This window comes from Diadema setosum, chromosome 7 (assembly GCF_964275005.1).
Source record: "Diadema setosum chromosome 7, eeDiaSeto1, whole genome shotgun sequence".
Classification (NCBI taxonomy): Eukaryota; Metazoa; Echinodermata; class Echinoidea; order Diadematoida; family Diadematidae; genus Diadema; species Diadema setosum.
In genome coordinates, this window is record NC_092691.1 from 40,914,243 (window position 1) to 40,939,917 (window position 25,675).

Below are 25,675 nucleotides of genomic sequence, written 5' to 3' on the forward strand. Positions count from 1 at the left end.
CTTTGGTACGTATATACATGGACATCGGTATAAAGTGAATTAAACTGAATTGAACTTATTTTTCATAATAAACGACAAAACCCAATACAAGATATTATCATTGGACAAGAAAAAAAAAATCAAAATCGTTAGATTGCAATTCAAAACATGAAAACAAACCGTATTGATACAAAACTAAATGCAATGATATCAAGGCGAATGGAAAACAAAAAGCTGTCTGAATTAAAAGTAAATGACATGGTGAAGGACGGAACCGAAGCGTAGGTCCGCCACGAAATGTGAAATATGATGGAACCAACTAAAAGCAATGCTTGTATAAGCACTGGTAGGTTCCTAAGCTTGAATGCGTTTTATAAACATAGTGGATGACTTTGCTGATATTCATATTAAACTTCAAAAATTAAAATCGGCAAGAAGAAAACATATTGTCATTAATGTACAAGCGATGAATTAATATACTCTGAAAAAGAAAATACTAGGGATTTTAATTCGATTGTAGAAGGGACTGACTAATAATTAAGAAAATAATTAATGAGAAAGATCATTCCAGACTCTAGGACTGTTATTTGATTGTTGTTTGAACAAAAACTGTGCTTGTCAATGGTAAATGCATTTGACGGCTTTGTCGGGTAGGGTATGGAATTCGTCGATTCTTTTACACATGGTTTAAAAAAAAAATCGATCGGGAGAACATCTACGTAAACTCTGTGTATAAAAATCATGTACTGGTATACTACAATAATGAATCACCTACCTTAAACACTCTATTTGACAAATTTCTTTTTTCTGTATGCACATGGTATGAGCGAAAAACAGGCTTCTTGCTAACGATTCTTTACACCTTATTTCTGGAGAAAAAATGAATCATAATGTTAATAATGAATGTTAATGGGAAAATATAAATCAGGTAGTAGCGCCTAAAGAATTCCAGTGCTCCTCGCAAGCAATTTACAAAATTAATGATTACCGTGGGATTTCAGTGGAGGTTATTGTCAGATTATATGCCTCAAAAGTGTTGATATAATCAGTTTTCTGCAAATTAACATTATCAATTTTGATGTGACCATGCAGGAAGGGGATTTTCCTGATTATTGTTATTAAACACCATTTGATATATATATATATATATATATATATATATATATATATATATATATATATCAAATGGTGTTTAATAACAATAATCAGCAAAATCCCCTTCCTGCATATATGTATATATGTATGTATATATATATATATATATATATATATATATATATATATATATGTGTGTGTGTGTGTGTGTGTATGTGTGTGTATAATGATAATATATCTGCACAATGTCCAATCTTGAACCAACAAAGATATTATAAAGAACATTTCACAAACTTTCATCTTTTTATGAAAAGCACACATTCCCCCGACTTGCTACTGAAATTTTATTAAGAATGATATTATTCTTCCTGCTTTCTGAAAGAGGTTTGCCCAATACTCTTACATAATGCTAAGATAACGGTAATTATGTTGAATTATTTTTAACAAATAACGATAATTACATTAACGTACATAAACATGTCGTATCTTTGGTATATTTGGTATATTCATAAGGTATATTTGGAGAACGCTGTCATCAATAAAAGCATTGTGCTTGACTGCGGGAACGGCCTGTCGTAACGAATACTTTTCTTAAAGTAAAAGAACAAAATACGAAACAACCAAAGAAAAAAAAAAGGACATCGTTAGTACGCTTTTTTTTTTCTCTGGGTCGAATGCAGTGATTATAAATTTGAGGGAAGTTTTGAAGTTTTGAAACTGGAAGTAGTGCTCATCATTGTGTCGTAAATTCATCTTCTTTTGGTCTTCTTCTTCTTCTTCGATAGTTGAATGGACAGCATTCTGAGATTATACAAGCGAGGTTTACATCACAGGGAACTAATTTATTATACTATAACTTGTCTATTCTGGCAGGATGTTACAAAGTCAGCGAAATTCAACGTCTATTTCATAATACACGTACCCCTCAACCCAAGAGCACACAAATACACAACTACGCATACACCCAGCACATGCATGAGTTTATATATATATATACATGTATATATATATATATATATATATATATATATATATAAATATATATATGTATATATGTATATATATATATATATATATATATATATATATATATATATATGTATATATATATATATATATATATATATACATATATATATATATATACATCGCTGTATATATATATATATATATTGTATATATAGGCATTGATAAGTGTTACGGAGGAATGACTGCTCGCAGACGTTGCTGTATGTTCACTAATAGCCTTTTATTTTCCCCGAGCTTTCGACTGAGTTACCGGTCTTTTTCATGGGCTTGGGACGTAAACACAGAAACAGAAAAACAACCAATTTGCATACATTTGAACAGGATAAGGCAAAACAAGGCAAAATATAAAAAAGCCAAAAGAAAATCAAACGAAGTATAAACAGCAACATGTCATTCACTACAACGGAGCAGCAATATTATGACATACACTGGCAGTGAAAAATCGTCTAATATGCAATAACAGCGGTAATGATTTGCAATGAAATCATTCGAAATACATAAACCAACGTAGGTGGAAAGGTTTAAATTAAAACACACTGGTTACCTTTTAAGGCGTTTGGAGGTATGTCTGCTGTGTGTATGTGGTGTCAGTTGGATGAGTGTGAGGGGTTCGCAAATGTAATGTGGGCGTAGTGAAGTGTGAGGGGGTGTAAATCTCCATTGATTGCATATAGCAAATTTACACTGGTATTTTTCCTGGAACCTGCGCTTACAAGCTTTGCTTTTGCTGTTCCATCATATTTCACAAGTTATAGAGAATTGTCTTATGTACATTATGTATGCTCATTCTCTCTTTTTCTTTCTTTCCTTCCATACTTTTCATCTATTCTGGCAAGTTGTGTCATGTTGTTGTGTTTCTTCTGTTTTGTCCCGTCCTGTCGTATATCATATTTGTCACAAGTGTTTGTAAATAAGTAATTCATAAGTTTTATGAGTGGTTCACAATTTACAAGCTTTGCTTTTTAGTGGACCTCTCTATTCTTTCTTCCTTTGTTTTCAACTGAAGCATGACTTTGTATTATTATTTTTTTTTTTGCCAGTATGCGCTCTTATGTTTATCGATATCATTTATATATTGCAAAGGCAAATGTTTTTTGTTTATGATGTATAATACCTGATTTATCTTGTGTTATGTTTTTGTTGAAAGAAAAAAAAAAGAAGAATGAAAATAAGTGAATTGAATTGAAAAAAAAAAATTGCTGACACACTTTCTGTTCATGACCCGATTTATATCATATTTTGTATCTTGCTTGGTTTGTATTCTTTTTTGACAATTATTGTTTGATGTATCTCGATGTCAAATGAAATATAAAAATAAACGTGCTGGAACTGTTCATTGTGTCTCGAGTGTAAGACCAGTGCAGTTTCAGTTATTAAATTAAATTCAATTCAAAATTGGAGTATTTGGGACGTGATGGCGCGAAGAACTACATAATATATATATATATATATATATATATATATATATATATATATATATATATATATATATATATATATATATATATTAATATATATATATATATATATATATATATATATATATATATATATTATATATATATATATATATATATATATATATATATATATATATATATATACATATATGTTGATTAGGTAATCCACGTGTTGGCAAGATAAAAAGATAAGTAACAAAACTGGAACAAAGTTCATGCTGTATCACCAACGGTTTATTTCTGCACACATTGAGTATCAACACTTGAGAAAGGGCGGCGAGACGCTCGAAAATTTGTGTGCAGAAATAAACCGTTGGTAATACAGCATGAACTTTGTTCCAGTTTTGTTACTGATATATATATATATATATATATATATATATATATATATATATATATATATATGATAACACACTATGTATGCATATAGAATCGTACAATACGCACGACTTTTCCATTGCCGGTGAGATGCCTACAGGTGAAATTATGATATACATTATTTATACATTACAATACATATTTAAAAGATGAAACCAGGCACATTGTACGCGTCTGTAGACTTTCTATTCCACCTGTTTCAATCTATCTAACTTCCACTTCAGACTGTTAAATTATTCAGCACAATCACTGATTCTCCTACGAAATCGACAGTTGTGAACCCCCCCCCCCCCACCCATGGAAGAAAAGCAAGAAAACAAAAATAGTTTTCTCTTTTCAAATGCCAGTTATAGTATTGGCAATGCCTGATTCTCTCCTCCTTTCTCCCTCCCTCCCTCTCTCTCCCCCTCTCTCCCTGACTCTTTAACTATCTCTCTCTCTATTTCTCTCTCTCTCTCTTTCTCGCTATGAATCTGTCCCTTTCGTTTCTTAGCGATGTTAATCGCAATCTTTTTATTGTTTACATCGACATCAATTAGTATTGGCAATGCCTGATTCTCTCCTCCTTTCTCCCTCCCTCCCTCTCTCTCCCCCTCTCTCACTGACTCTTTAACTATCTCTCTCTCTATTTCTCTCTCTCTCTCTTTCTCGCTATGAATCTGTCCCTTTCGTTTCTTAGCGATGTTAATCGCAATCTTTTTATTGTTTACATCGACATCAATTCTGTTCCCTAGCTGTCTCACAAACATTATCCATCCAACTCCAGCAGCATTTCTACTTCTTGCGTTCCAGTATCTTCCGTTTCTTGATCACGTGACCTAATACGTCTGACAACGAAGGGTACCATTAGAAACACACCTGCGAGTAGTTCCAGCAATCCAATCACCGTGAAGGCAAACTCGAAGGAATGTCCTTGAAGCAATGCACCTGGACAATGGGAGGTGGAAAGAGAGCGATCGTCGATCAGCACGCCAAGAATGATTCCTTGTAAAACTTTTCAAACTTTTAATATGCAGCACTCACGACAACGCTGTCATTTTGCAGATATCGTTTGCTTTCACTTTGGGGATATTTTGGTATTAGATTTTGAATAACAACAATCACGAGAACAGAACTTAAGTCATAATAACAAAATGGTCAAGAAGCAATACACTTTAGTCTTAAAGGGACTGTACAGTACTGGTTGAGGTGGGGATTCATGTTTTGAACATAAATAAGTGAGATAATGAGAAACCTCTTATGAAATTAAGACTGTATGAAAGAGCATGTAATTTTAGTAAGGATTCAACGTTTATTTAATGAAAATTGGTTTTCAAATGGCTGAGATATCCCAAAAAGTGACAATAACAAAAGACTACAGGCCACGCCTTATATTAGGATATTTTGTTTCACGTTGTTTTTGGATATCTCAGCCATTTCAAAACCGATTTTCGTCAAATAAACTTTTGATACCCCTGAGAAATGCATGCTCTTTGACATCTCATAGAGTGGTTTCTGAATATCTCGCAAAATGCTAATAGCTAAATCTTTGCCTCGACCAGAACTGTACAGTCGCGAGTATATAGTCGTATGTCTTTTTTTTTTTCTTCTGCTTCTTCATCTTCTTCTATTACGGTGATGTACTTGTATCTTCAGTCTGTTTGCTTTGATGTACAATTGTAAAGCGCCTTGAGCATTTAATCAAAGTGGAGAACGGCGCTATAGAAATTGTATGTATGTATGTATTATTATTATTATTATTATTATGCGGCGGGCTTTAGACAGGAGAGATCACTCATTACCATTTACAGTCAGCATTGATGACCAAAAGCGAATAATTTACTGACATTGACCCGGAGGCGTGTTTTTTCTAGACGGCACAGATTGGGGAAACTAAAAATCTATCGGGGACCCTATTCCTAAACCTAACCCTAATCCTAATCCTAACCCTAACCATCAAACCCTAACCCTAACCCTAACCCTAACCCCAACCCTAACCCTAACCCCAACCCTAACCCTAACCCTAACCATAACCATAACCATAACCAAAAAACCTAACCCAACGTTTTTCCCATAGGTTTAACACGCGCCATGCCCCAATCTGTGCCGTCTTAAAAAAAAGAAAAAAAAGAAAAAAAAAAAAAACGCGACCCGGAGCCCCTCTTGAGCGTTGTGTGATGGGGGCAAATGTATCTGTGGTTCAAATGTCTCCCTCTATGTCAGGAAGGTTTTAAAGAGCCACTGAAATCCAAATGCATGTTGATTTGTGTTTGTATATGATACCCTCGCATGTTTCCTCGCCATGTCTTTTGTAATAGTTCCATTAATATCACAGAAATCTCGCCATGTCTTTTGTTAGTCACATTAATATCACAGAAACAGGCAAGTCATGCTGAGTCGAGGGAAAGGTGCATTCCAATGTCTTTTGGTAAACATATCAGTACTTTAGCAATGATTGACAGATGAGGGCATCTCAAGAATATTAATATTGACTGGTTTGGAAGGATTTTTTTTTTTTTGTGGGCGTTCCCAAGTAATCTGAAGAAAAATGAAATAAAAATCGTTAAAAAATTCATTATGGAATGTTTCTAGATATTCGTTTTACCGCAAAAGAGATGTTAAGGGTATCATAAATCAACACAAATCAACATGTATTTGGATTTCAGGGCCCTTTAAAGCGACCTTACTGTATGCCAGGTTGCTCTGAAAGTCTTTTTACTCTACATGCTCTAGGTGGTTATACTACTTTCCTGGAAAAGGAAAGTATTTTCCATGAAAATGTATTGTTGAAATTCAAACGAGGTATTCCGGCAGGTTTGATTTATACGTACCGCACAAATATCCCCCAATGATCTGCCCTGTACCAAAGGCTGACAAGACCAAATATAAAGCCGTCGATTTGAAATGCTCTCTGACGTCCTCAAAGGGCAAAACAGTTATCATCACAGTCATGCTTCCATGGGTAAATCCGCTCACAATAGCCAGTACAGCAAGTCCAGCATATGCATATACTACTCTGTCTAAGAAGAAGCTGACGGCACCACACATGAGTAAGGCACAGGCAGTAACGCTGTTGGGAAGAAGTTGGCGCTCAGTGAAGAACCCGGCGACGAATCGGCCAGCAATGTTGCCAACGCCCAGAGCAGTTGCCAATGGGACAGCTTTCTCCAGAGTAAAGCCCTTGGAAACAGCGTTGGATATGACAAACGTAAGTGTGGTGGTATACCCTATCCCGAACAGGATAGCGCTAATGAAAAGCATGCTGAAGAGTGGGTGAGATGCGTGTAATTCCACGCCGAGAATTGTCAAAAACAGTTTAAGAAATCCAAAACAGGCAGAGAGCAAGGTTTGGACACATTTGTCCATTCCAGTCCTTTGGTGTGTGGCTTGTGATGAGGAATGTCCTGGAGCACCGCAACAGCTCGCTGCACAGACAGGAGTCGTCTATATTTACGAATACCAAAGGAATGAAACGAAAGTTATGAAAATTCCATGAAATGAAACACCATCGTTTCATTTCTCGATATCACTCAATTATGATATATAGTTCGTGATATCAAGAAATAAGATAACAACATAATAATATAATAGTTTATCATCATTATGTTATCATGTGCAAAGAATTCACACACACACACACACACACACACACACAATGTCAGTAAGTCATTTGCAACGTGGATATCCAACATATCACTGACCATACATTTTCTAGTTCTTTACATGTGTGTGTATGCTTTGTGTGTTTATCACTTGAAGAAAAGAATACAAAATAAACAGATGTAAAGACTGCATAAAACCCCACGATAAGCTGGTACAGGGATTGCGTTTGATTATAGAAACACTTTCTTCATTTTTCGGTTCAGTTGCAGGCTGCCGTCTTCTTTTTCTTAACATCACCTGTGTATTTGTCTGTTATCATTTTGCTTTGTGAAATAGTTGCTTTGTTGCTGCTCTGTAAATAGATAGTTTACTAGACTTTTCCCCAGTGTAGTTAATGCGTCCCTAATTGTTAACGTGAAACCTGGACAATCCTATGAAAAGTTATGAATTTTTGAAGTCTCCACCAAGTCATTGCTCGATGAGAAGACTATTAACAATTCATGATGTCATAATATGTGACTGTGCATCACAAAACCAACAAAAAGTCGCACCCCTTAATTTCAATGTTTTTTAATAGGGCTCAAAAAGGGTGAAACAGGTCAAACAAGTCAATCTCGAGTTTTTCATAATGTAACCCGCTACAACAAATTGGGTCAGAAAGTCGGGGAAGGTTGATTTTTTTTTATTATTCCCTCACTCTTCTACTTTAATTTCATATAAAACAATACTCGTAAAAGTACTCGGTTGCAGAGATATCGATGATTTTATGAGAGCATGTCAAGTGGTCTAGGAAATCAGCGTTTCATGAAAATCGCCTTCAAAAATTTCCCTTCCGATGCAATCGTGATCAAGGGGAGGCAATGCAGTTTTCACCTGTTCACAATACTAATAGAAGGTATGCTCCTACAGCAACCTCCACGGTGTTCTTTCAAACTTAGCGCCAGCGTTCTACGCACGAACAATCAGTAACCACGATGCCACGCTCTGACCAATAAGATCACCCCCTCATTGCTATGGGCGGAGTCTATCTGCGGCACTAAATCCAAATCTTCGGAAACGTTTCTGTTCCTTTGAAAGTCGAAAATCATGGCCAAGAAAAACGCATTTTTTTAACCTTTCTTTTGATCATTGAGCTTCAAAATTTTAGCAGATGAAAGACGAAACATTAGACTATATACAAAACGATACCAAAAATAGAAATTCAATGGTTTTGAACGATTTTGGTGATCTGACTTTAAAATAGATTTTCTCGGCTCAGCCGTCAACGACTTTCGGATCCTTTTGTCATGGCGGGTTCTGAAAGAGCTATTCTTTTTCTACAATATTCCTAAGTTTGGGATCATAAAATGAATGGGGAAGTGTGTTTTCAGCAGTTTTTCTACAACTTTTTTTTTTTGTAAAGCAGTGAGATTAGGTATGTTCTAGAAACCCCTTATCATTTCTTGAAAATCCTTATACACACTCTTCACTTTCAACTATGATAACTTTTGAAAGGATAATGTTACTGCTTTGAAAGTTGGTATTGATTATGGATAGAATGTGTTACTAGAGCATGCTCTATTTCAGCTTAATCTGATCATCCCTTCATTGTTGTTACTCCTGTGGTTTAGATCCCGTTTTCGTCCCATTCATCGCACAGCTAGCACAGTTTGATAAAGATTAAAGGGACATTCCAGACGATTTTCATAATTTCATGATAATATTTCACATCATGTAGTACATAAATCGACAGCTCCATGTATAGATTTATACAATTTATTGTGATTCCTTCAGCAGAGAAACCAATACTCTGAAAAATCTTGCACAAATTACACTGAAAAGTGTTAATGGCATAGGAGCCTCACATATTTCAGAAATGTAGCAGTTTAATTCCATTGCAATACCCTTGCTTAATAAGTTCACCTGTGTTAATTCTGTGCATGCTTCTTCTTTTGTTCTGTTTCCTTGAGCCCAAACTCTTGCATCCTTATGGTTAGGCTACCATGTCATCATCCTTGTTCATTGCAATTTGCTATGAATTTTGAAAACATTCTTATTCTTCATCCCAATCACTATAAATTCTGTAACTCTATACTCAGTATAACTAATTCATAGTTGTTCAAATGTAAAAGTCGGAAAATCATCCGGAGGTCTCCTTTAAGCGCGTGAATAGACCCTGTACTTCAGAGTCTCTTTTCTCAGTTCACACTTTTGAACCGTGTGTGATTTCTTTCCAATATTTAGATAGGTTAGGAGAGTCTATTTAAATTGAGTTACACATCACTTTAAAGCTTAGTGTCTGCTCTTTTAGACTCTGCCCTAAACTGAAAATCCATGTCTTGGCGACTTTTTGTTGGTTTTTATGATGCAGGGTCACGTACAGAAACTTCAAAAATGCATTACTTTTGAATGGGTTATCCGATTTCCCTCAAACTTTCACTGATGTGGTCTATTAACACTGCTGCATTCTTTGAATTCAAATGCATATGAAAGTGAGCTTGTTCTTTTGAGGTCTGCATAGTGGAGAACCTGCGATTCTAAAAACCTCCCTTGTATTTCTCTGTATTTTGTTGCATATAATTTATTATATCTAAAAATTATGTAGATACGTATGTGTACCGATTCTTTCTCGCGTTTGTATGTTTTCTCAAGTAATTTGTTAATCGATTTTTGCCATAATACAGACACAATAAACGGAATGACAGTGACGTTGCTTATCTTTTCTCTACAAACAGTGCTTTCTACGAATATTATTTAGCGAGCACCTATAAATCACAAATGATTAAATTTCGGTTGCTTGGTAATACAGTACGTTCCATCTCTCACCTCATCATCTTCTGGCCTGCTGCTTTCCGCAGTCACGTTTTCGGCTCTATCCGTTGCCGTAACGGGGCGGAGGAGGGTGCCGCATACGACCGAAAGTAGACTGAGTCCTCCGAGAATGAGAAGGGCGCCTCGCCACCCATAGATATTCCCCAGATATTCGGTCACAAGGGGCAGTACCATTATCCCCATTCCAGCACAGGTTAAAACAAGGCCAGTGGCAATCTCATAGACGTCGGAAAAGTAGACGTAGATCGCGGCATGACACGATGCGTACACACAGCTGTATCCAACACCTGGTTAATGCAAACGAGGGATTTTTCGTGAAAAAAAAAATCCCCCAAAACGGTAGGATCTATGTTAAAGGATCTAAGGGGTGTAGTTATTTTGGGAAGGTTACAACGACAACAATAACTGAAGATTTGTCAAAATAGCGGTACATCTTGGATTGTTGCTGATTTTGTTTTCAAGAACAGTATGGCTATGAAAATGACATTGCTATTTAGTTTTGATTTTTTTTACATCACTTTGTAAAATTTTCACAATTGCCACTTTAGAATGAGAGATTTGAAGCCGCGTTTTAAATTTTTTAAAAATATAATTAGGGCAATATTGCCTCAACGAATGTTTACCAAACATAAGTAAGAAAATCAAAAATAAGACAGGTATCAGCCCATCAGAATTGAGTATTCGGATGTTTATGTTGAATTCTTTGACTTGTGTTTGATTCCAACCTTTATGCTACATGTATACACAGAGCCCTGTTTGCTTACTGTTTCCGTGATTTATATACTTCGTTCTGGAAAACTGAATAACACAAAAAGATATGATACGTATTTATGCACTTTGTTTACATTTTGTCTTATATCTTGACGGAACTACCATACCTGATACAAATAAACAAATAAGGAACTGGCTGCCTGTTTGAGCGAAAGACGATGTTATGAGACCAGCAGAACCCACCAGACTTCCGGTGGTTATAAGTTGTCTCAAAGTTAATCCGCCAAGCAGTGTCTTGCTGACATACCCTGTTTTGAAAGAGGGACACTGTTTTGTTTTATTACACGAATAAAGACCATAACACTATTGTTTGAAATTTATACAACACCTCGGACGTCAACAGATGCGTAAACACACAGATTCTTGAATTTAGCACAGAAATGGCAACCTTTATTTTTTTTTCATGAAAGGCGAAAAGGAAGCACAGTCATAATATTATAGAGTGGTCGTACGTGGACCTGTACGGGACATTCTTCGCTCAGCGTATATTTTTGGCCTTACAAATTACATACTGAATTATTGAAAGAAAAATTGTCTCCGAAATGAAAAATCTTTCATGAAGTGGGAAAATCACGATGAATGTTGACTTCATTTAATACGGGTGCAATCTTCACCGGGTTTTTCTTCATTTAAAATAACTTTCAATTTTTGGCGCTGCAGTGATAATTATGCAAAATGTGACGTGACGGAGATGACATTTTGTAATCTAATATTCATTCATTCATGTTTGTTTTTATTTATATAGCATAAAACAAATATAGCATAAAAAAGGTTAGATATCTAATGTAACTGAACAAAAAAAAAATAGCAGTGGTTAAAGGAACTTCAATACGATTAACACCATGCATTTTTAATATCACTTTATTGTTATTTCGTAATAAAGAAAAAATGTCATCAGGGTCATCGACGGAGGTGACTTCCTAATTCATTCACCTGCGACAAGAACCGTGTGTGCTGGTACAGGGTATGATCTTCTCTCCCGTCATGCCACCAAAATTCTAAATCAAATTCTAAATCAATTCTAAATTGATTTGATATGTACGTTTGAGCGTTCGGAGATGACACTGAATAAAGGTATACGACCTGGCTTTTGTCACAAATCAAATATATATTTGAGGGGCCCACATTTGAGGGGTCTGAAGGGCCCACATTCTACAAGACTTGTCTTTTTAGTGGGTCCCTCCATTTTTCGAATTATCCACAATGTTTACTTACTTCAAATCACTTGAGTTTTATGATAATGTGTAATTATTGCAAGGTGCTACAATTATTGTATATTCTTTTCATCCTACATAGTTTTACGCACCTGATTTTCTGTTCACAAAAAAGAAGTGATGTTTGTATTATGTTCTTGTCGAAAAATGAAATAAAACATTGAATTGAATTGAATATATATGTATATATATATATATATATATATATATACTCCTGGGTGGAACCTTAAGGAGACGTTCGTGAAATACATACCTTACGGAGACAATATGGTAAACAGTGAAAAAAGTGATTTTGTCATAGTTTCTATTTTTGAATTTTACGTTAAAACATTGAAAATGAAGATATCTTTTTAATCTGAAATAAAAGTTGGAGCTTAGAAAATTCATTTCAGATATATATTCTGTAAGTGATATTTTTGTCTCCTTTGGGTTTTCTAACCCATAAGTCCACCTTAGGGAGACACTATGAATAAAAAGTACCTTTGGGAGACGTGTCTCCTTAATGTGCCAATATCAAATTTCATAAATATGCATCGTACATTAGGGAGACAGAATAGAGTACACACGTATCCATATACAGTAAAACATAATATATTCTTATTTTTCTTATTTTTCTTTCTTATTCCCGATCATTTCTGTTGCTATTGTTCACGAGGAAATATTCAATTCTTATTTTTTTTTATAATTAAGTACTCGTAACTTAAAGTTTCATACCCTTCCCATAAGCTACCTTTAAAGCTCATTGAGGGGAGGGGGCATTGTGCCCTCACCAGAATTTCATTTGCCTTTCCTTTGCCCTCTATCCAATTCCAACAAGATTTAGTGACTTATTCGAACATCTTATTGCAAACATTTTTATATATAATTTAATTATATATTTGATATTGCTGGTTGCATGGCAATCATAAACTGATAACCATGTCAGTCAGATTCTTTTTCTTTTTTCTGTTCCACTTTCAATTAACAATATTACAACGTATGAAATGGGCGTTTCTGGGCTGAAATTTGCTGAAGAAACAACATGTGAAGTAATTATGGTTCTAAATTTTTTTCTTATTATGTCCATTGTTTGTATGTGACAAAAGCCCTTCTATTTTGGATCGTTTTGATTCCTTCACCCAAGTTATACCTGTAATATCATTACATAATCGTATAATCTATTTTCAGACTCGAAATTCCAATATTATACAAATGTGAAATGTGATATTATGTACGAACACCTATGCCAGGTCACAGGTCTCATAATGTATTTTTTATGTTATAAATAGAGCCAAATATGGGTGATCTCAAGAGATTTCAACCATAGCAAATGATAAGATTCTTCTTATTAATTTGTGGCAAATACTTATGGAAAATGATTGCTCTATAATCAGACATACCTACCGGGGATGAAAATATTTCACAGAAAAATCATGTTTTAAGCATAATAATATTATTTCTACATGTATGTATGTCTTTATTGTTTCTCGTAAATAGCGCCCTCCATGGGTGACCTTGAGAAATTTCACATGTAAGGTCATGCATCGAACATGTTCAAGTTTAAGTTCAAGTTCAAATTTATTTTCATATTTCCATTTTCTCAATGATGAGATTACAAAATTATTGACAACAAAACAAGAATACAAAATATAAAAAAATCATGTCTTTTGATTGTAGAAGAAAAAGAAAAAAATACATACTTGACACAAGTGTACATGGTCATATCGTGTGAAAATGTCACTTGTAAGAATGATGGGGCCTACATAAAAGCTTTAAAGCTGGTAAAACTGTAGGTTCCCGAGTTCATAGGCATATAATTTTACACGGAGAACGGATATGTTTGTCTTGACCAACTAGAATTACACCAGTACAAAAAAAGAAAAAAAAAATCGATAGGTAATAGACTACTGTAATGAACCACATAGATATCGCACAAACCATACTGTATACAAATCTCGCAGTGTTTGAAAAACAAAAATGCTATATTACTTAAAGATGAATCGGTACCATAAAATAACTTGAATAACTTGGTGCTGCGGACAAGGACAAAATACTGGGAGCATAAAAAAAGTTGTTAAAAACTTGGTAGTGTGTATCCACTGAGTAATAACTGTTTTAATTTGCGTTTGAAGGTGAATAAAGATAAGGAAGAAGTGATATCTAGAGGGAGATCATTTCAATATCTGGGTCCAGTAAATATAATTGTTTTCTTTGCAAAAATAGTGCGAATACGGGCGTCACTCTGGCGAGTGGGATAACTGTGGATAGAGCGATTCCTTTTGAACATGTGGATAAAAACAGATGGTAATTCATTAGCTGTTAGTTTATACATGAAAATTCCGAGAAATGCTCTACCAATGCGCCAAATATGACAGTGATACATTAAATAATAAAAAAAGTAAGGGGGCACAATGTGCCCCCCCCCCCCCCCTTGGACTGGGAAGGGTCAAAATAGCTTTGGGTTAATGGGGCTGAATCCTAACAAATCCTACAATCTGTCAGATCTTGCCGTAGACAATAGCGTGATGGGTGTCAGTCGGTAAAAAAAAAAAAAACAACCAAACAAACGAAAAAAAAAAAAACCCTCGGCATTTGTATTTGTTGTATTTCTTTGCCTATTGTAAAATATTGCTGCTGAACATAGCTCCATTCTCCTTGACGGCATGTTCTTTTTTCCTTCATTCTTTCTCTCTCTCTCTATCTCTCTGTCAATTCTGTTACTGATTGTAACACATGTTAGCACCCTCCACGGGCCTTTATAATTATATTTATGCAAATATCACGCAATACCTTTGCTCTACATTTGGTGAGCGCGTTTTTTTTTTTTAATCATGAAAACGAGGAATTAATGTTGAAAGTTATTATTTCAATCATTTCAAGAGGGAGTTAACATGCTCATGTATGACTGCACAGATGTCTCTCTCGTCGGTACATGGGTAACTTTTCACTAGTTTCACTGAAAGTGGTACACTCACACATTCTCATTAGGTAGGGATAGTAAAGTATCGGTTGAGATGAGGCGTCAGGTGTCCTACATTTGATGTATGATAATGAGAATTAAACCTCTTATGAAGTACTGCAGCGGATATGATTCCAAACGGAATTCAAAGTTTATTAATATGTTGATGAAAATAGTTTTTGAAATGGCTGAGATGTCCTAAAAACCGATCCTAATGATTGATGGGACCCATCTTTTATTAGGATCGCTTTGTTTTACTTTGTATTCAGATATTTCAGAAATTTCAAAAATAATTTTCATCAAATAAATTTTGAATTGCTCTTAAAATTGTATACTCTTTCACATAATCACAAACTGCTTCCTAGGTATCTTCTCAGCCAATACTGTACCATCCCTTCATGAACACACTGGACTCTTTGATGTTCTTCCACAGTAATGGATCCAGTAACTTGAAGTGGCGAAAGAGGCGACCGCACCCCTTACCAGCCCATTTATTATCCATGCGGTGTGCCTGTTATCAAGCAAAGCCCATGACCACTCAGTTAGATCACTCCCTTTTTGAATATCCTGATTCTGCCACTCATTCACAATTTCAGCAAAGAAAGTCAAAAACTCCACGAGCATCAAATCATGATTCAATTGTACTCTGTCAGTAATATACCACAGGAAAAAAGAAGTAAGATAGAACAACCAACTGATTTAATGCCCAAAACACCATCTTCTTTGACTCTGCGCAGTGCAGTTACAATCAATTTGCACTTAGCAATAAATAAACTTTCAAGATAATCACGTGGGAACATAAGTAATAGGAAAAAAATGCCTCATCTATTTCATTCGTAAACGTACATAGTCCAAACTACACCATGAGATAAAGGATCAACCTTGTTTGTTTCTATGATTTACTAACGTGTTTGTTTGTTATTAATTGAAACATGAAAATTTTGAAGTTTATTAAAAGAAATTCACAATGGCTGCTGACAAACCATTTTTCTGTAACAGATCCATTGCTTTTTGACATGTCAGACATATATCGCTATCAACTGTAAATAAACATTTGCAAAGTATTCATGACTGCAACAAAGAACAGCACACGTGTTTCGTTTCCGTGATAACTGATATTATCACAATGTACACAATAACTTGTACTTGAATGTATTCCTGTCACAATGAAAGTACGGTTTCTGATTCGGATGGTACAAGACAAGAAACTACTAAAATACATACACTATTCAAAATGGTTGGCGCTCTGTAACTTTATTCCATTAATTTATAATATTTGTCATGCACTTTATTTGATAGTGACATACAGTCATAATATCTTTACATACGCAATTCAACACTAATTATTAACATCATATATATGATACATGCAAAGATATTATATGTAAACTAATCAAAGTCGATGCAATTCAGTGGTGTTGAACTTAATAAATGCCCCATATATCGTACTCAATATTTATGATATTTTTCTCAACGTTGATTTCGTTTTGATTTCGTTTGTTTCGTAACAATTTCGTAACATTTCATACGTAGATCGGTGCTTTGTTATTGCCTTGGAGGCATCAACTCTGAATAAATATGCTGGCCAACTATTTAAGTAACCTTTACAAAATATTCCAGATTGCCATAAAATTGATGAGATGATAACGTAACCGATACATTGTATTTGACATTTCCTTGTTATTATGGAAGTGTTGTTTCTTGTTTTGACGGTGCAAGACGTGTAACTACGTAAAATATGATACCACATTATTTGAAATAGCCGCCACTATGCTACTATCACTATGTATACATATATACGTATACATTACTATCATTTTTGTCATACACGGTTACACTATATACGCTCACATGATCAGGATGATTTTTTGATGGTATCCTGTCATAACAAGGGTGAAATTCAGCGAGTTTTTTACATATTATATACACATGTATGAATAACATCAATTACTTTAAAGGGATCGTACAGTTTTGGTTGAGACCTAATTTCAGGTTTCTAACATTTTTTGATGAGATAATGAGAAACCTCTCATGAAATATGAAAGAGCATGCAATTCCATGAGGAATTCAACGTTTATTTGATGAAAATTGCTTTTGAAATGGCTGAGATATCCCAAACAGAGTGATTCTAATAAGTGTGGGACCCACACTTTATTATGATTGCTTTGTTTTACTTTGTTTTTAGATGTTTCAGTCATGCCAAACCCGATTATCATCAAATAAGCTTTGAATTCCTCTTAAAAGGGTATGCTCTGAACTATTTCATAAGTGTTTTCTTGGTATCTCGCAAAAAGTTAAAAGCCCAATTCTCATCTCCACCAATACTGTACTATCCCTTTAATTATCATGACAGCATATATACAAGAAAATGCAAACTACTTATAGTCAAGGCAGTTTGGTATAACTGCATTAATTATGTCGTACATACTTTATATTTAGCGCATTGAAATTGCCCATGTCTTTTGTTCTTTCAAAAAAAAAAAAAATATTCCAAAACGTAGTTGGTCCAGGCCGCATCCACTGGCCGAGGGATCAACCCGCTTGTTGTTTTGATACATGCATTTTTATTGATTTCCATTGATATGGATTACGTTAATAGTAAATCTGATGGGAACCAGAGACGAAATTTTCAAATAATTCAAATACTCCAATTTATCAAAATAGCTGCCTTCAAACAATTTTCTCTAACAAATGTATTTCCGTTTATTAGTAGATGTTGCAGGAAATCCGTTTGTTTTATTATCGATATGGATGTCCAAACTCAGAACTGCTGTCGGGCGCGCGCGATAACACTTCCAAAGTTACTTTGGTGTGATGTTTGCAAAATATTTTCTTAAGAACAATCTACATGTCTCACACTGAGTATATTGTCTCCCTAAATACATATCTTTATATAGGAAACACTTCCAAACTTACTCTGGTGTCGTTCTTGCACACTCTCTCCTTAAGAACAAAATATATGTCTCAAACACTGAAAATTTTGTCTCCCTAAAGACTGTGTATTTTCTATATAGGAAACACTTCCAAAGTTACTTTGATGTGATGTTTGCATAATGTTTTCTCAAGAACAATCTATATGTCTCACACTGAGTATATTGTCTCCTTAAAACACTTATATATATTTCTATACAGGAAACACTTCCAAAGATACTTCGATATCATGTTTGCACACTGTCTCCTTATATAAGAACAAAATATATGTCTCAAACACTGAATATTTTGTCTCCTTAAAGACACTGTGTATTTGTAGGGAACACTTCCAAAGTTACTTTGTTGTGATGTTTGTATGATGTTTTCTTGAGAACAATCTATATGTCTCACACTGAGTATATTGTCTCCCTGAATACATTTATATATCTCTATACAGGAAACACTTCCAAACTTACTCTGGTGTCATGTTGGCACGCTGTCTCCATAAGAACAAAATATATGTCTCAAATACAGAATATTAATTTTGTCTCCCTAAAGACTGTGTATTTGTTATGTAGGGAACACTTCCAAAGTTACTTTGATATGATGTTTTGATGTTTATATGCCCCACACTGAGTATATTGTCTCCCTAAATATCTCTATACAGGAAACACTTCCAAACTTACTCTGGTGTCATGTTTGCACGCTGTCTCCTTAAAAACAAAATATTTGTCTCAAACACTGAAAATTTTGTCTCCCTAAAGACTGTGTATTTTCTATATAGGAAACACTTCCAAAGTCACTTTGATGTGATGTTTGCATAATGTTTTCTCAAGAACAATCTATATGTCTCACACTGAGTATATTGTCTCCTTAAAACACTTATATATATTTCTATACAGGAAACACTTCCAAAGATACTTCGATATCATGTTTGCACACTGTCTCCTTACGAACAAAATATATGTCTCAAATATTGATTATTTTGTCTCCCTAAAGACTCTGTGCATTTTCTTATATAGGGAACACTTCCAAAGTCACTTTGTTGTGATATTAGTATAATGTTTTCTTCAGAACAATTTATATATCCCACACTGAGTATATTGTCTCCCTAATTACACTTAGATATCTCTATACAAGAAACACTTCCAAACTTACTCTGGTGTCATGTTGGCACGCTGTCTCCATAAGAACAAAATATATGTCTCAAATACAGAATATTAATTTTGTCTCCCTAAAGACTGTGTATTTGTTATGTAGGGAACACTTCCAAAGTTACTTTGATATGATGTTTTGATGTTTATATGCCCCACACTAAGTATATTGTCTCCCTAAATATCTCTATACAAGAAACACTTCCAAACTTACTCTGGTGTCATGTTTGCACGCTGTCTCCTTAAGAACAAAATATATGTCTCAAACACTGAAAATTTTGTCTCCCTAAAGACTGTGTATTTTCTATATAGGAAACACTTCCAAAGTCACTTTGATGTGATGTTTGCATAATGTTTTCTCAAGAACAATCTATATGTCTCACACTGAGTATATTGTCTCCTTAAAACACTTATATATATTTCTATACAGGAAACACTTCCAAAGATACTTCGATATCATGTTTGCACACTGTCTCCTTAAGAACAAAATATATGTCTCAAACACTGAATATTTTGTCTCCTTAAAGACTCTGTGTATTTGTTATGTAGGGAACACTTCCAAAGTTACTTTGTTGTGATGTTTGTATGATGTTTTCTTGAGAACAATCTATATGTCTCACACTGAGTATATTGTCTCCCTGAATACATTTATATATCTCTCTATACAGGAAGCACTTCCAAACTTACTCTGGTGTCGCACGCTGTCTCCTTACAAACAAAATATATGTCTCAAATATTGATTATTTTGTCTCCCTAAAGACTCTGTGCATTTTCTTATACAGGGAACACTTCGAGAAGTCACTTTGTTGTGATGTTGGCACGCTGTCTCCTTAAGGACAAAATGTATGTCTCAACACTGAATATTTTGTCTCCCTAAAGACTCTGTGTATTTTTCTATATAGGGGAACACTTCCAAAGATACTTTGGTGGGATGTTTGCATAATACTTTTTCTTAAAAATAATCTATATGTCTTACACTGAGTATATTGTCTCCCTAAATACACTTATATATCTCTAAACAGGAAACACTTCCAAACTTACTCTGGTCTTGCACGCTGTCTCCTTACAAACAAAATATATGTCTCAAGTACTGAATATTTTGACTCCCTAAAGACTGTGCATTTTCTTATATAGGGAACACTTCCAAAGTCACTTTGTTGTGATATTAGTATAATGTTTTCTTGAGAACAATTTATATATCCCACACTGAGTATATTGTCTCCCTAAATACACTTAGATATCTCTATACAAGAAACACTTCCAAACTTACTCTGGTGTCATGTTGGCACGCTGTCTCCGTAAGAACAAAATATATGTCTCAAATACAGAATATTAATTTTTTCTCCCTAAAGACTGTGTATTTGTTATGTAGGGAACACTTCCAAATTACTTTGATATGATGTTTTGATGTTTATATGCCCCACACTAAGTATATTGTCTCCCTAAATATCTCTATACAGGAAACACTTCCAAACTTACTCTGGTGTCATGTTTGCACGCTGTCTCCTTAAGAACAAAATATATGTCTCAAATACTCATAGTTTATCTCTCTATAAAGACTCTGCATATTTTCTCCACACAAAACACGTCCTACATCAATATTGTGTTGCCTAAACCGTATCAATAATACTGATATGTTCAACACACTTAACTGCTCAATCAGCTCATTCAATACATTCTCTTTCACAAAGCACATCTTGGCGTGGTGAATTTTAACAGGATTGTAAATAGTGTGTTTAGAAAAAAATCACATGCACACAGAGTCTCTTATTTTATTTTCCCCTCACATTTCCTTGTTCCGTTCTTATTCGCTGTTCTTCTTCTTACCTCTTGGGCCTTTGTCTCTTCATTTGTTGATGCTGGCTCTAAGTTGTGTTTCCAGTTTTGTCCTGGCAACAGCTCATCTCCGTCAACATGTAGCACACTGTCCTCATCAACAACCTTTTCATTCTTCTATGTCAATAAAATCTTAATACATGCGCGATTTCAGCATATTCATGAGCATTCAAAACTCTTGTTTGAATGTCAAATGGAATAAAAGCTGATCTGTGACATAAGTCAAATCAGCAGCAATAATCACGAAATATGGATCCCTTGTACCTTCTTCGTTTAGGATGATGTGTACATCCCAAACAGTAAACACAACGTCCAGTATAATTGACACTGTATATTTGAAAGGCAAAAAACATTAAAGTCCGAATTACAATTCGAGCATAATATTTGCCTTCTTGCAGTTCTTTCACACGGGATATCTTCTGAGGTCTCATCCACTGTCCACTATAGCTACCACATGACTGGTCATGATGAAATATCCCCTTTACACATGATAAACTTCTCTCTCCTTTGGATCTTGAGCACCCTTCCCCACACTCTCCGCAAGTTTCAATTACCTCGACATACGTTTCAAGCAATAAAAACGTAACATGATAGTTCATGTACAGGGTGGTGATCATTTTGCATTCTCAGAGATACCGAAACCAGCAACAATTCGGCTTGTCGTAGAACCAGTAGCGTTCGCAATGTGTGGAATGTGGGGCGGACAATGACAATCACACGTCTGCCTCACATTCCACACACTGTGAACGCTACTGGTTCTATGACAAGCCGAATTGTCGCTGATTTCGGTATCGCTGAGAGTGCAAAATGGTCACATTTTGAAAATTGCAAGGGTTGACAAAAATGGTCCTAAAATCATAACGCATCAACCAAAATTAAAGAACTTACAGTCATTCTATTGGACAAAGAATGGCCTTTCCAATAGAAGGCAAAATAATGATATATTTGCAACAATATTGCTGAAATTAAAGATCTTAGGTGTTCCGCTCTTTTTGGACCACCCTGTATAAGTGAATCTAATAAAAAATAGTAATATTTCATGAGTACAACGGTAAAAATTTGACTTCAATTGGATTGAAAATATGGAAGTTGTGAAATTTGCAGTTTCGATAATTTCTCAAAAACAGTTCTTATACAGTGTGTATGAATACGCAAATGTGTGAGCTATCCATGTCATACCCTGACAATTTTTCATTGATAACGTCCAAAAAAAGAAAAAAAAAATAAAAATTAATGTTTCTTTCATTGAAATCTAAAACATGATGGTATTCTTGGTTGAATAACCTCAGGATAGTGATAAGCTAGATATATGAGAATTGAAGCCTAGGGCAAAACTGCAATTGAATGGAAAATTGGAAATTTCAAAATTTTATGTACAAACTTTATGGTAAGATGTGAGGGATGACATGCTCACATTGTCATTTGCATATTCATAATTTCTGTTCAAGAACTGTTTAAGCCCAAAAACATTGTAACGCCAAAATGTCATAACTTCCTTATTTTTCATCCGACTTCGATAAAAATTGTACCGTTGAACTCGTAATATTTTACTCTTTTTTATCAACCTAATATACATTTGAACTGGATTTCCCCTTGGAGCATCAAAGTAGCTTAGGCCTTATGGGGTAAACAGTGAACCCTTTGCGGATGTAGTATTCAATGTACTAATTGAATTGTGTAACACATGATTAAAGGGATCGTATAGTTTTGGTTGAGAATTAACTTCAGGTTTGTAACCTTTCTTGACGAGATATGAGAAGCACCTTACGAAATATGAAAGATGCATTCAAGGTTGATTCAATGAATATTAGTTTTGAAAATTGCTAACTATATCCAAGACAGAGTGATCCTAATAGAATGTGGGACACACCTTTCATTACAATCGTTTTGATTTACCCTGTTTTTAGATGTCTCAGCCATTGCAAAACTCATTTTCATTAGAAAAAAAACACACTTTGAATTCCTCTGAGAATGGTATCCTTTGCTGTATTTTATTTCTTGGTATCTCGCAAAAAGTCAAAAGCCCAATCCTCATCTTCAGTCATATACCATCCCTACAAGACAATATTGCTCTGTAACACGCCCACAAAAACTTTTATCATAATTATTAAAAACTTTTGGTCATCTCCGGAACTGCGTTTCTGCGCGAGCGCTATGTACATTTAACGGGTCAAACCCGGCGCATATTTATTTTTCCCACAAATTTTTTAATCTGCCGAGATTCTAAAAGTTTACCTTTCAGAGATCATTCATGTGTATGTATCATTAAAGAATTGTTTTATAGTAGAGAAGCACATTGTTCAAAAAAGTACATCATGAGTCGATTTGTTGTGGCAAGCACTCCGAATTAGGCCAATTTGAGTATTATGTTGCCTCTTGCAATACTATTCTTTCACCTTTCACACGGGATATCTCGGAGACGAAAGGTTGAACGAACTTGGGGTGTGCACTTTCAGAGAGCAGAGATTCTGCCCAATTGTGTGATATAAGAATCACTTTCACTGGCTGAGCACTTTTGCAATTAAGTTGCTGCCAAAGGGAACGTGTACAACGTCCAGAACTATAACGTGAAGAGACTATACTACCCTAGGAAATTTGAGTCGTTAACCTTCATGGTTTGCCACTACTGATGTCAACACTGTGAATTATTGAGAACTCTTCTTCACGGTTTTGTTTCTCGTCAACTATCATACATTTTTTTTAAGTTAAAAAGGGTTGTATAGTTTTGGTTGGAAACTACAACTTCAGAGTTTTTTATACTCATTTTGGGGCGGGGTGAGGTGAGATAATGAGAAATCTGTTATGGAATATGAAAGCGCGATGCAATTCGAAGAGGATATCAATGCGTATTTAATGAAAATGGTTTTGAAATGGCTGAGGTAAACAATCGTAAAGAAAGGTGGGACCCACCTTTTATTAGGATCACTTTTTAAAATTGATTCTCTATAAAAAAACAAACAAACAAACAAAAAACCTTTGGATTCCTCTTCGAATGGTATACAATCCGTATACTTTCGTGAGTGCTTTCTCGGTATTCTCGCAAAAAAAAAAAACAAACAAAACAAAACAAAACAAAAAGCACAGCAATTTTCATCTCCACCAATAATATACCATCTTCTAATATTCCCATACTTTTGTATGTGAGACATTGTTTGGATTCGTAGCAGCCCTATGAACAAGATAACTGTTATGTTCGGGAGCAGAAACAACCACAAATTATATTCTACTTTCCGTCTTCTTTTTGGATCACATTTCCTTTGTGAGGTGGTAATAATGTAAATGGCTGCAACGGTCGCTTGCCACCTGCTGTCTGCAGTCGCGCACATCTATGCACGTGCTTTACACAGGTAATCAAGTGTTGAAATAATGTTGTAAAGCAATGATAAGGTCCTATACTACATCACAACTGTAGATCTAACTCGATTTCTGTCGTTCACAGTATACACACAAGACACCACCGGGGAAATTCAGTAAACATGGAGTAAAGCGGAGTAAAATTTTGCCTCCGACAAAGATGCTGCTAGGACCGAAGGCTCAGGCCCCTTCTGAATCCATCTCATATAAATATACATCATGATAGCTGAAAATGTAGTTAAGGGAAATAAGGACAAGGACAGGAACAGAGACAAAGGCTCTAATATACTTTTATATGATGTTAGTATTATTATATCGTAATATACATCCTCAGAATAGCTATATTCTGCAAAAAATGGTATAGATTTATGATATCAAATGACTAAAAATCTATACACTGTACCATTTTGGCAGAATATAGCTATTCTGAGGATTTATACTAGCATATGCAAAAATTTAGTCACATCATATAAAAGCATATAATATAAGTCGTTGTCTCTGTTCCTGTCCTTGTCCTCATTTCTTTTAAGTGCATCTTCTGCTACATTGTATCATGATATATTTAATTAGATGAATTCAGAAGGGGCTTGAGCTTTCGATCCTAGCAGAATCGGGTCTAGGGCAATTTACCCCCTGGGCAATTACCCGCACCCTTCCCCTGGCCCTTAAACTCCTAATCCTAACCCTAACCCTAATCTTTACTCTTAGCTTACCACTAACCAGTATTTAGCCGGGGGTAATTGCCCTCTGGGGGTAATTTCCCGGACAGGGATATCATGTACGGGTCAGGAACACACAGAGAAATCGGAGAGTGTAAATCTCTCGGTCAACATACTGCTGTCGTCAATTTTCTTTAAGACGCATGGGGATCGATGGAACCCTCTGATTACCTTGCGCATTCAGCCTGGGTTTGACAAACTTGTAAAAAAATTAAGAATCGTGGAATGGTTTGCCCTTGTTATTATGTTTTACAAAGTTTACTTGTGTTTTTCATTTGAAAAAAATCTTTGTTCTATTACATTTAGCATAATGTATGATTTGCAAAATAACTAATGTAAGCATCGCTAGTTCAATACGTCCATCGTATTCATTGTGTACTGGATGTATGTGCTTTCCATGTATGGTAGGTCTCATTTACTTCAGTACTTCATGATCTTTTCTCTA

At 35.0% G+C, this 25,675-nt stretch overlaps 1 protein-coding gene across 1 annotated transcript in view; it reads right to left on the reverse strand.

The window, feature by feature from the left end:
- Positions 1–4,689: 4,689 nt before the first annotated feature.
- Positions 4,690–25,675, reverse strand: part of LOC140231244 (monocarboxylate transporter 12-like) — a 41,592-nt gene continuing 20,606 nt past the window's right edge. The window contains exons 2-4 of the mRNA XM_072311392.1: positions 10,329–10,621; positions 6,752–7,364; positions 4,690–4,868 (exon numbers count right to left, since the gene is read on the reverse strand). Coding sequence (XP_072167493.1) covers positions 4,690–4,868; positions 6,752–7,364; positions 10,329–10,621 — 1,085 coding nt within the window. The remainder of the gene's footprint in view (positions 4,869–6,751; positions 7,365–10,328; positions 10,622–25,675) is intronic.